The 12,517-nt window shown below is 43.4% G+C and overlaps 1 protein-coding gene across 1 annotated transcript; it reads left to right on the forward strand.

Annotated features, from left to right (window-relative positions):
• Positions 1–355: 355 nt before the first annotated feature.
• slc2a4rg (SLC2A4 regulator) lies at positions 356–11,971 on the forward strand. Its single transcript, XM_084068282.1, has 4 exons — positions 356–452; positions 7,197–7,512; positions 9,916–10,046; positions 11,211–11,971. Exons 1-4 carry the CDS (start codon positions 358–360, stop codon positions 11,320–11,322), a joined length of 654 nt encoding a protein of 217 aa, XP_083924408.1. The 5' UTR covers positions 356–357; the 3' UTR covers positions 11,323–11,971.
• Positions 11,972–12,517: the final 546 nt, after the last annotated feature.

Consider the following 12,517-nt stretch of genomic DNA (forward strand, 5'->3'; position numbering starts at 1 on the left):
CAAGCTCATAGCGCGGCACCGAGTGCCGCGCTATGAGCTTGTATATCTGCTATTTTTGAAAAATCGTGAAAATGATATATTGGTAAAGCAAACATTTTTAACTCAAATCTTTGCTTCTGGGGGTCCCTGAACAACATATTTTGATGGGGGTCTGTGGTCAAATACTTATAAATCTGGGGGTCCTTGACATGAAAAAGTTTGAGCACCACTGATAAAGAAACATACAGTTTTCAGAAAACTGGTTGAGCTTTAGGAGACATGTAGAATCGGCTTCAGGACCTCAATGGGTCTAGAGCTGAGTGTGGTTTTAACAGTGGTTGGTGATTTGATGATGATGGTGTGTGTTTTCAGAACTCCATGAAGGTGATGTTCAAGTGTTTATGGAAGAACTGTGACAAGGTCCTCAGCACCTCCTCAGGGATCCAGAGACACGTCCGCACCGTGCACCTAGGGTGAGCCCCCCCCCACACACACACACACACACACACACACACACACACACACACACACACACACACACACACACACACACACACACACACACACACACACACACACACAGGCCCTTAACAACCCTCCAGCTGTCCCGGTTGTCCCAGGAGATTCGCCAAATCCGTTCCGTTTCCCCAGATGTCCGTTGAGTGACATGTTCAACACCATGTCAGATGGATATATTCTACTAACCTACAACATATCACCACTGTGGGGTATTCCAACTTGTTATGTTTGTAGTAAACTATTGCCCTACTTCATCCTACCAAAAAAGCAGTGTTGATTTTGTTGACTAAAACTATGATGAAAAATTATCGTCGACTACCTTTTTTCACTGACGAAAACTAAATAAAAACGAAATCAAAACTATGATGACTAAAACTAAGACTAAATATGTTGACAATTTCTTCAACAAATAAAAATCACACCCTGTGTGAAGGAAGCGGTGCCTTTGGAGCGGGGCTTAACTCATTTCAGTTCGTCCCTATTGGTGGTCTGAGTCCACTTACCAAAATTGTACTTGGTAGCATGCTGCGAACTTGAGTTATGGCTGTTTAAAGGCCAGCCAATGGGAAGACAGAGGGGGCGGGGCTTCAGCAATGCATGCTCGTCCCTATTGGTGGTCTAAGTCCACATACCATATTTGGACTTGGTGGCATGCTGCAAACTGGAGTTATAGCTGTTTAAAATCCCGTGCTCATCCCGTGCTCATACGGACGGACGGACATAACATACGCTGGGGGTCCCTGGACCCCTGTTTGATAACCAGTGGCACGTGTGGCCAATGAGAGGAGAGATGGCATAGACAATCTCCAAGTCAGTGTGTGTGTGTGTGTGTGCGTGTGTTTGTATGTGTTGCTTCTTGCCGTGCTCATCTCGTGCTCGGACGGACATAACATACGGACGCTCATACGGACAGAGTCAAACGTAGAGCGGTTGGCACCGCTAAAAACTAGACTAAAATGTTAGTGAGGGATCTAGTGGAGAAGAGATCCAGTAGAAGTAAAAGACAAGTCATTTTATGTTTGGTTGCGCTCGGGTGTTGCGCTCTGAAAATAGCTCACAACGCTCACAACAAGCTCACAACAAGCTCACAACAAGCTCACAACAAGCTCACAACAAGCTCACAACAAGCTCACAACAAGCTCACAACAAGCTCACAACGCGTCGCGCTGCGACGCGTTGTGAGCTTGTAGATCTGCTATTTTCAGCATGCAACCAAGTGTAAAATCAGCCATTACGACGCCATCAAGGCACTGCCAACATACATTATAGTCGATTTAAATCAACTGTAGATTTAGTCGACTAAAACTGGACTAAAACTAAAACATTTCAGATGACTATGACTAAAACTAAATGGAATTGTATTTTATATAATCAACACTGCAAAAAAGGCTTCAAAATAGCGCAAATAGGCGCTACAACGTGTCGCAATGCAACATGTTGTGAGCTAGCTTGTAGATCTGCTATTTTTGAAAAAATGTAAAGTCATGGTGTCTCAGTGTGTCTGTGGGTTGTATAAATATTAAACTAATGAAACGTTTTAATAAGAGCTTGTGACTAAATAATCACTACAATGGATCCATTGGAACACATGGTTCTTTTTTTACATTTCATGAAAAGTAACAGTTTTTTTCATATGTCCAAAACTGTTACTTTTCAGGATTCAAATAAAAAAAAAAACGGCAAAAGTAGCAGATCTACAAGCTCGAAACGCGTCGCTTCGCGCCGCGTTTCGAGCTTGTAGATCTGCTACTTTTGACGTTTTTGTGCGACGCTGTAGTATGATCAAGTAGGGTGTTCATTTATGAAAAAACACAACAGGTTAAAATATGGAGATAGGAGGTTATATTCTACTAAACCTACAGAAGCTGTGGTTCAGATGCTGTAAACTCAGTCATGATCTGGGTCACAAAGCCTGCTTCACCTCCCAAGTGCTTATTTTCCCCTTAGACACCAGTCACCGTGTGTGTGTGTGTGTGTGTGTGTGTGTGTGTGTGTGTGTGTGTGTGTGTGTGTGTGTGTGTGTGTGTGTGTGTGTGTGTGTGTGTGTGTGTGTGTGTGTGTGTGTGTGTGTGCGCGCGCACTTGGCACTGTGTTAACATGAAGTGTGGTGATGGCACGCAATACCGGCCTGTTGGTCTGACTAGCAGATGCTCACTTAAAGGAGCAGTTCACCCAAATAATGACTTATTTATTTTCCATCAATTTACACACTCCATGAAGCCTTGAATTCATGGAAGCGTTTTGTTTGTTTTTGTCTCATTCCTGAGCCAATAATTTGATGACCGGCGGAGTCAGTCTCAGTAGACTGAGTCTCCTATTGACCGATGACCTGGTCATCAACACTTTTTACTCTTGAGAGCGTAAAATGAAACCAAATGGACCCGTAGGGGTCCATTTGGTTTCATTTTACGCTCTCAAGAGTTAAAGCTCTATAAGGGTCCATTTGGTTACCAACTCTCCATCATTTAGCTGGGGACCACCTGGCTCGAACCCCCCTTAAGGACCACCGGTGGTCCCCGGACCACTGGTTGAGAGCCATTCATTTAGACGGTCAATATCAGTCACCAGAATCAGGGGCGTGTGTCTCAAAGAGTCTGATCAAATGACTCATGTCTGGGGTGAACACACACACACACACACACACACACACACACACATCACCGCAATCCCCTCTCCTCATTAAAATGTCATAAAGATTCTCCAGAATTGAGCCAGTAAGCCTAATTACACAGCAGGTTCTGCTCACCTAGACATAACAATCAGAGATGTGTCTTCCTATACCTTGTGGAAGGAAAGACAGAAATACATTTGAAAGGTACCGTATAGTTTGCACGTTTTCCAGGGTACTGCAGGCATTTGTACCTTCTGCATGGTGAATGTATTTGTATTAGAAGCTAGATTCCATGAGAGAATAGAAATGGAACCCTACTGTGCCATTATACTCCACCTGTTCCAACTGTTAGTGGCCTCTTTTCACAGGCCAGTTGGCCTGTTATATCTTGGCTTTCACTGCCCCCTGCTGTTCAGAGTACGCAACAACTCCCCCACAGCAAACTGTTTCTAGTACAGTATGAGTAAATATCCAGGGCTGTGATTGGGACATATTGTCAAAATCAAATACGATATTTTTGACTAAATACCGTGATATTGATATTGTGAAGATTTATTTTTTTAATTGGCAAAAATTAAAGGAGTAGTTCACCCAAAAAATGACTTATTTTCTATCAATTGCACACCCCATGAAGCCTTGAATCCGTGGATTCTTTATTGTTTTTGTCGCATTCCTAAGTTAATAATTTGATTCCCATCTCCTACCGGCTAATGTATCCGGTAGGAGACACAAAGTAGATTATTTGTGTCTCCTACCGGAAATACACACGGACATAAAATTATTGGCTTAGGAATGAGACAAAAACGAAAATAAATCCATGAATTCAAGGCTTCATGGGGTGTGCAATTGATAGAAAATAAGTCATTTTTTGGGTGAGCTCCTCCTTTAAGCTCACAACTTTTAGATCTGATATTTTTGCTATTTCTGACCATTTTTGGCCATTTTGTACTGGCTTCTTGCACCTGGCTTTAGCTTTAGTGAGTCAAGAGTGCAAACACTGTTTTACTTTATTAAAAGTCTAAAATAAGGGTTCTTAAGGTCTTTGATGAGCGGCGGAGACCCAAAGAGTCCTACTGAGTCTCCTATTGACCGATGACCCGGACATCAAATTATTGGCTTAGGACAGGGGTCTTCAACGTTTTCAGGCCAAGGACCCCTTGGCTGAGAGAGAGAGATAAAGCAGGGACCCCCATTATATATTGTATAGAATATAATCTTTTCATAGATTTCATAGGTAGCTTCATAGACTTGTTTGACAGCACTGTCATCAGTGTTGGATTCCTGTTAATGTGTGTTTTCAGACTTTTAAACACATAAACCGTCCATACTGAGTAAACTAGACCTTTCACTCTGTACTTGGTCTGCTCTTTTTTCCCCCTACGCCAGATCTCTCTGCCGAAAATAGCAGATCTACAAGCACACAACGCCTCGCAGCGTTTTAGCCCGCATAATCAAGAGTTTTAGCCCGTATAATCAAGAGTTTTAGCCCGCATAATCAAGAGTTTTAGCCCCGCATAATCAAGAGTTTTAGCCCGCATAATCAAGAGTTTTAGCTCGCATAATCAAGAGTTTTAGCCCGCATAATCAAGAGTTTTAGCCCGCATAATCAAGAGTTTTAGCCCGCATAATCAAGAGTTTTAGCCCGCATAATCAAGAGTTTTAGCACGCATAATCAAGAGTTTTAGCCCCGCATAATCAAGAGTTTTAGCACGCATAATCAAGAGTTTTAGCCCGCATAATCAAGAGTTTTAGCCCCGCATAATGAAGAGTTTTAGCCTGCATAATCAAGAGTTTTAGCACGCATAATCAAGAGTTTTAGCCCCGCATAATCAAGAGTTTTAGCCCGCATAATCAAGAGTTTTAGCCCGCATAATCAGGAGTTTTAGCCCGTATAATCAGGAGTTTTAGCCCGCATAATCAAGAGTTTTAGCCCGCATAATCAAGAGTTTTAGCTCGTATAATCAAGAGTTTTAGCCTGCATAATCAGGAGTTTTAGCCTGCATAATCAAGAGTTTTAGCCCGCATAATCAAGAGTTTTAGCCTGCATAATCAGGAGTTTTAGCCCGCATAATCAAGAGTTTTAGCCTGCATAATCAAGAGTTTTAGCCTGCATAATCAGGAGTTTTAGCCTGCATAATCAGGAGTTTTAGCCCGCATAATCAAGAGTTTTAGCCCGCATAATCAAGAGTTTTAGCCCGCATAATCAAGAGTTTTAGCCCGCATAATCAAGAGTTTTAGCCTGCATAATCAGGAGTTTTAGCCTGCATAATCAAGAGTTTTAGCCCCGCATAATGAAGAGTTTTAGCCTGCATAATCAAGAGTTTTAGCCCGCATAATCAGGAGTTTTAGCCCGTATAATCAGGAGTTTTAGCCCGCATAATCAAGAGTTTTAGCCCGCATAATCAAGAGTTTTAGCTCGTATAATGAAGAGTTTTAGCCTGCATAATCAGGAGTTTTAGCCTGCATAATCAAGAGTTTTAGCCCGCATAATCAGGAGTTTTAGCCCGTATAATCAGGAGTTTTAGCCCGCATAATCAAGAGTTTTAGCCCGCATAATCAAGAGTTTTAGCCCGCATAATCAAGAGTTTTAGCCCGCATAATCAGGAGTTTTAGCCCGTATAATCAGGAGTTTTAGCCCGCATAATCAAGAGTTTTAGCCCGCATAATCAAGAGTTTTAGCTCGTATAATGAAGAGTTTTAGCCTGCATAATCAGGAGTTTTAGCCTGCATAATCAAGAGTTTTAGCCCGCATAATCAAGAGTTTTAGCTCGTATAATGAAGAGTTTTAGCCTGCATAATCAAGAGTTTTAGCCTGCATAATCAAGAGTTTTAGCCCGCATAATCAGGAGTTTTAGCCCGTATAATCAGGAGTTTTAGCCCGCATAATCAAGAGTTTTAGCCCGCATAATCAAGAGTTTTAGCTCGTATAATCAAGAGTTTTAGCCTGCATAATCAGGAGTTTTAGCCTGCATAATCAAGAGTTTTAGCCCGCATAATCAAGAGTTTTAGCCTGCATAATCAGGAGTTTTAGCCTGCATAATCAGGAGTTTTAGCCTGCATAATCAGGAGTTTTAGCCCGCATAATCAAGAGTTTTAGCCCGCATAATCAAGAGTTTTAGCCCGCATAATCAAGAGTTTTAGCCCGCATAATCAAGAGTTTTAGCCTGCATAATCAGGAGTTTTAGCCTGCATAATCAAGAGTTTTAGCCCCGCATAATGAAGAGTTTTAGCCTGCATAATCAAGAGTTTTAGCCCGCATAATCAAGAGTTTTAGCCCGCATAATCAGGAGTTTTAGCCCGTATAATCAGGAGTTTTAGCCCGCATAATCAAGAGTTTTAGCCCGCATAATCAAGAGTTTTAGCTCGTATAATGAAGAGTTTTAGCCTGCATAATCAGGAGTTTTAGCCTGCATAATCAAGAGTTTTAGCCCGCATAATCAAGAGTTTTAGCTCGTATAATGAAGAGTTTTAGCCTGCATAATCAGGAGTTTTAGCCTGCATAATCAAGAGTTTTAGCCCGCATAATCAAGAGTTTTAGCCTGCATAATCAGGAGTTTTAGCCCGCATAATCAAGAGTTTTAGCCTGCATAATCAAGAGTTTTAGCCTGCATAATCAGGAGTTTTAGCCCGCATAATCAGGAGTTTTAGCCCGCATAATCAAGAGTTTTAGCCCGCATAATCAAGAGTTTTAGCCCGCATAATCAAGAGTTTTAGCCCGCATAATCAAGAGTTTTAGCCCGCATAATCAAGAGTTTTAGCCCGCATAATCAAGAGTTTTAGCCCGCATAATCAAGAGTTTTAGCCCGCATAATCAAGAGTTTTAGCCCGCATAATCAAGAGTTTTAGCCCGCATAATCAAGAGTTTTAGCCTGCATAATCAAGAGTTTTAGCCCGCATAATCAAGAGTTTTAGCCCGCATAATCAAGAGTTTTAGCCCGCATAATCAAGAGTTTTAGCCCGCATAATCAAGAGTTTTAGCCCGCATAATCAAGAGTTTTAGCCCGCATAATCAAGAGTTTTAGCCCGCATAATCAGGAGGGTCTAAATAATAAGGCCTAATAGTTATATGTGTTTTTTTCCGTTGCAGACGTAACAGCGACTCGGACTACAGCGACGGCGAGGAGGACTTCTACTACAGCGAGATCGAGGTGAACATGGACAGCCTGACGGAGGGTCTGTCCAGCCTCACGCCCACCTCCCCCACCACGGCCGGCCCGCCCCCCTTCTTCCCCGCCAACGTCCCGCGCTCCGAGCACATCAGCATGATCGGCCAGCCGGCGCCGCAGCCGCTGCAGCCGGCGGCGGGGGCGGGGGCGCCGCAGGATCACCACCCCGCCCCCACCCTGCTCAGCCAATCGGCTCCCTCCACCCTCTGCCACATCCGGACCGACCACGCCTACCAGGTTAGAGGACGTTGCTGTGTTTTTTTTAAAAACCCCATTAACACATTCACTGCCAGGGGCTTTCTAATGCTGGCAGGTAGCTGCTTCTGCCAGCATTTTTAACTCTCTCAGTGCCAATGAAATAAAAAATATATGTTCATACTTTGCCAGCAATTTTCTTTTCTTTTTTTTAAGTAAACAAAAAGTGCTCAGGAGCCGAGATACAGCCTTTTTCAGTAATAAGTTAAACAAGAAGTGAATGGAGCAGCAAATCTTCGGATCACAATATCTTGGGTTCTGAACATTCTTTAAAAAAAAAAATATATATATATATATATATATATTTTTTTTTTTTTAACTCTGGATTTTTCGTTCTTGGCACTGAGGGCATTCATAAAAAACTCGGAATAACTCGTGGCTTGGCACTAAGCATTCTGACAATGTTTTCAAGAACCACAGAATATGTATCTCCAGTATGATGGATCCCCTGATGGTTGCTAATCACGGAGGGTTTCACTGTGCGTCCGTGAAGAAGAAAAAAAATAAGTCATCGTGACCTCCCGTTCTCTTGTTCTACCCAGTTGAAAATAGCATGTTTCGCCAAAAGTACATGGTAAAAAAAAAAGTACACAGGAGCCGAGATACAGGATTTTAAATAAATGAGTTAACCAGGAAGTGAATGGCTTGGGTTCAGACTAACCGGTCTGCAGAAGACACATGATAACGTGAATTCACGCAACCGGCGCCATGGTTTAATACCAGGCTATGGTTCTATTCCACATTTCCTCACTCTTACTTACTCTCTCTCTCTCTCTCTCTCTCTGGTCTTGCCCCACGGTGTGGGCTGTGCTGTGTGTGTGTGTGTGTGTGTGTGTGTGTGTGTGTGTGTGTGTGTGTGTGTGTGTGTGTGTGTGTGTGTGTGTGTGTGTGTGTGTGTGTGTGTGTGTGTGTGTGTGTGTGTGTGTGTGTGTGTGTGTGTGTGTGTGTGTGTGGCGTATTGTTCCAGGCCACTGCTCCAGTGAGTATCCCAGTGGGCTGTGGTGCTACTGGTGGGAGTGCTGCTGGGAACAGTGGAACGACTGGAAGTGTGAATAATGGCACCGGGAACGGGAGCACTGCTATCAGTGTGTCCTGGCAGTCCTCCCCTCCTGTCGTTTTCAAAGGGCTCCCTCCTCCGGTGAGTCACGCGCTTCTCTTCTCTTCCCTTTTCCTCTGTGGTTTTAGAGCTTTATCTTTCATTGCTGTCGGTTTTGTACTCTCTCTCTCATGGCCCTATTTTGACGGCGGTAATTGGCGCCTCGGCGCTAAACACCACCTGAATTCATGGGTGTGGTTTGACGTTAATCAAACCAATCAGAGTATCGGCTGCCATTCCCTTTAACACATTACCCGTCTTGATATTAAACATTGTTTTTTTTTATCCAGTTGCCAGCGTAATTACCTTAAATAGACGATTGGAGAAAAAAAAAAGTCCCCGCCGTGGGTAGGCGGAGGGATCCGTGTATCCACTGGGACAATAACATTCCAACCGCGAACAGCCATTTTGGGGCTATGGCCCGTTGAAAACGGGTGGTTTTCATCACAAAAAAAGAAACTGAGTTAGGAGTGTTTTTCTAAAAATCCTATAGTTGGGCCGGACAGATGTCTGTTTTTTTGGAATGACGTCACATCCGACTACTGCTTCTCTGAGTGACGAGGGATCATTGCTAAGCTGTGTAAGAGCGCCCCTTGTGGAATTTTCAAAAAAATAATAATTTGATAATAGAACGCATATCTGCGTTCTTGGCAGGCAATGTGTTAAGACCAGGGTGCACTGTGCTCAACACACAGTGCTATCCTCCGGTAAGTGGCGAGATCAAAAGAGCTGCAGAAACATCACATTGAAAGGAGAGATTTCCACAATCTCTGTCTAATTATCATGTCTCGGGTCCAAAACACACGTGTGATGTCTTCACACACTGGTGTCTTCTGGCCTACAACCAAAGCTTTTTGCGCTTAAGACGTGGTACAGGGTCGTCTTATCGCAATCCCTAAAGTCGGTGGTTAAAATGGCATGGCGCCCCGTTTACATAATAAACCCAGTGTTCCCACGTTCATGAAATTCCGGGAAACTGTTTTCCAGGTCTGGAAAAGGTTTTTTTAATTAATCAAATGCTTTGGAAAATGTTTGGATTTACATTTTGTTCATAAAAAACATGTCCCAAAACAACACTATGTGAAATACCTGTGTGGCCTAATTTGTACAGGACGCCACGTGACAAAAGGAATAGATCTACAAGCTAACAACATGTTGCATCGTGATCTCTCTCTCTCTCTCTCTCTCTCTCTCTCTCTCTCTCTCTCTCTCTCTCTCTCTCTCTCTCTCTCTCTCTCTCTCTCTCTCTCTCTCTCTCTCTCTATCTCTCTCTCTCTCTCTCTCTCCAGGGTCCGGTGGCTCATGTTCGGACAGTGAGCATCGGGGAAAAGAGACAGCCAGCGTCCATCACACACACCACCGCCACCATCAAGAACCACGTTTTAATCAACCCTGTGCCCAAACCTGCCCCGGGAACCAGGTACACACGTTGCACTCTGTGTGTGTGTGTGTGTGTGTGTGTGTGTGTGTGTGTGTGTGTGTGTGTGTGTGTGTGTGTGTGTGTGTGTGTGTGTGTGTGTGTGTGTGTGTGTGTGTGTGTGTGTGTGTGTGTGTGTGTGTGTGTGTGTGTGTATTACTGTACTATACTACTTGTGAGGTTCAAATGTCCCCACAGGTATAGTAGAATTTGAGAAATAGACTGCTAGAGGTTAGGTTTAGGGTTGGGTGGATTTGTTATACTTTAGTTGCGCGCAGGTTTCACACATCGGCTACTTTGAGTTAAACAAATCAGCCCGGCGATTCTGTCAGGTACAATACGTGTCGTTTATGATATTGAGTTACATTTCATAACGTCCATGTTTGGAGAAAATGGATAAATTAGTACTTTTACACCGTCAGTTGATGCCTCATATCCTTATGAGTAAAATTGCTTGGCCTCATGTGTTTATTTTTGGAACACAGTTCTTACGCCACGATGCTATTGAGAACCTATGGTGGTATTTTCAATGGAGAAAAAAACAAACTCCTTGGCCCCAGGGGCATAGTGTAGCGGCCTTTAGCGGCCCCAGGGCATAGCGTAGCGGCCTTTAGCGGCCCCAGGGCATAGCGTAGCGGCCTTTAGCGGCAGTGAAGTGCCGCTCTACGAGCTTGTAGATCTGCTATTTTTGAGAAATCGTGAAAATATGTGCAAATCTTCGAACATTTGTAACTCAAATGTGGAACAAAATATTTTGAGATGGGGGTCCGCATTTTGGGGTCCTTGACATGAAAAAGTTTGAAAACCCCTGACATAGCAACATACGTTTTTTTTTTTAAACTGTTAGGATTTAGAAGATATTTTGTAGAATCGGAACCTCAGGCCTTAATGGGTTAAATGTACAAAAAAAGGGGGGGGATATTTACTCGCGAACCATAAAACGTCTAACGCTCTAACGCTGTGGTTGTTCTCCTGTGGTTGTTCTCTAACGCTGTGGTTGTTCTCCTGTGGTTGTTCTCTAACGCTGTGGTTGTTCTCCTGTGGTTGTTCTCTAACGCTGTGGTTGTTCTCCTGTGGTTGTTCTCTAACGCTGTGGTTGTTCTCCTGTGGTTGTTCTCCTGTGGTTGTTCTCTAACGCTGTGGTTGTTCTCCTGTGGTCTCCTGTAGGAAACCGCGGGGAGAGGCCAAGAAGTGCAGGAAGGTGTACGGCATGGAGAAGAGGGACATGTGGTGCACGGCCTGTCGCTGGAAAAAAGCCTGCCAGAGATTCACTGATTAACCACCCCCCCCCCCCCCATTGTCACAGAGTTGAACTCCTCCTCCATTGAGTTGCAGTGAGGCGGACCCCTCCACCGAGAAGAGAGAGAGAGGGGTGCTTCTCCCTTCCTCAGGCCCAGCAGGAGGGGGTCTTCTTGCTTGTGCGCTCAGCTCACTTCTTCTACCGTTATACAAGTAAAGCTGGTGGGTACAAAAGAAAACTAAAAAAAGTTAACGGAAATCTGAATTCAAACACACTTGGACCCCCCCGACCCCTCCCCCTATATTTTCTAAGACTGAGACATTTTTATCTGTCAAAGATTAAGGAAGCAGAAACATTGAAAGCCGATACAGAACCCTATGATGTTTTTTTTTTTTTTTACTTACATATTTTTCATGGCCTGAATTCAAAGGCAAACTTTTTGAAGACTTCAGATAAGCTTTTTCCTAAACGATAACAAACAAAGAAAAAAAGTGTTTTCTCATACAGAGTTCTCACAGTAAGCTAAACCGTGTTCGGGAGTGGTTTATTATGAGTGACAGCTTAACCGTTTTTTTTTTTTTCCCCGTTATTGCAAAAGTTTACCACTTGAACCCTTAGCGTCGATATTCCCGGATACGTCGTAATTATGCCAACATTCTGCGGAAATAGCCGATCAGCTATTTTCGCCGAAGAGATTTGGTGTAGAGGGGGGAGGAGGGGGGGCCAAGACCCCCCAGGAGGGACCCCTTGTCGAAAAGTATAAAGGGTTATAAGTGGTTAACCCATTAAGACCTGAGGCCGCGTCTAAAAAAATCTAAATCCTAACAATTTTTCGAAAAAAAAAATGTGAAAAAATATTTTTCACAATTTTTCAAAAATAGCAGATCTACAAGCTCGTAGCGCGGCACTCGGTGCCGCGCTATGAGCTTGTATATCTGCTATTTTTGAATAGCCAGAGAAATCGAATGCGTTCCAGGTCTTAATGGGTTAAAGCTCCACATTTGCTTTCCTAACATCTTTGTGTTTCCATTGTCGCTGTTTAATGGACAACTATCCGACCAAAGGCAACTATAGAATCATGATTTCACTGTCGTCGCCTTTTCAGTTACAACCATCATTTTTTATCATAACATTAGCTCCACCCCCGTTAACCAGCAGCGTTTAGGAAAAAAGAGAAAAAAAAATACAACACAACTTCTTGCTTTGCCATCATCTTGGGACATCAATTCCCTAT

This window comes from Gymnoscopelus microlampas (genome assembly GCF_963454915.1).
Source record: "Gymnoscopelus microlampas genome assembly, chromosome: 10".
Lineage (NCBI taxonomy): Eukaryota > Metazoa > Chordata > Actinopteri > Myctophiformes > Myctophidae > Gymnoscopelus > Gymnoscopelus microlampas.

Bases quoted from the DNA above. Each gene is read 5' to 3' on its own strand.
- slc2a4rg (XM_084068282.1), top strand. From the start codon at position 358: ATGAAGGTGATGTTCAAGTGTTTATGGAAGAACTGTGACAAGGTCCTC. The intron at 453-7,196 runs GTGAGCCCCCCC...TTTCCGTTGCAG, and splicing joins GTCCGCACCGTGCACCTAGG to ACGTAACAGCGACTCGGACT. The intron at 10,047-11,210 runs GTACACACGTTG...GGTCTCCTGTAG, and splicing joins AAACCTGCCCCGGGAACCAG to GAAACCGCGGGGAGAGGCCA.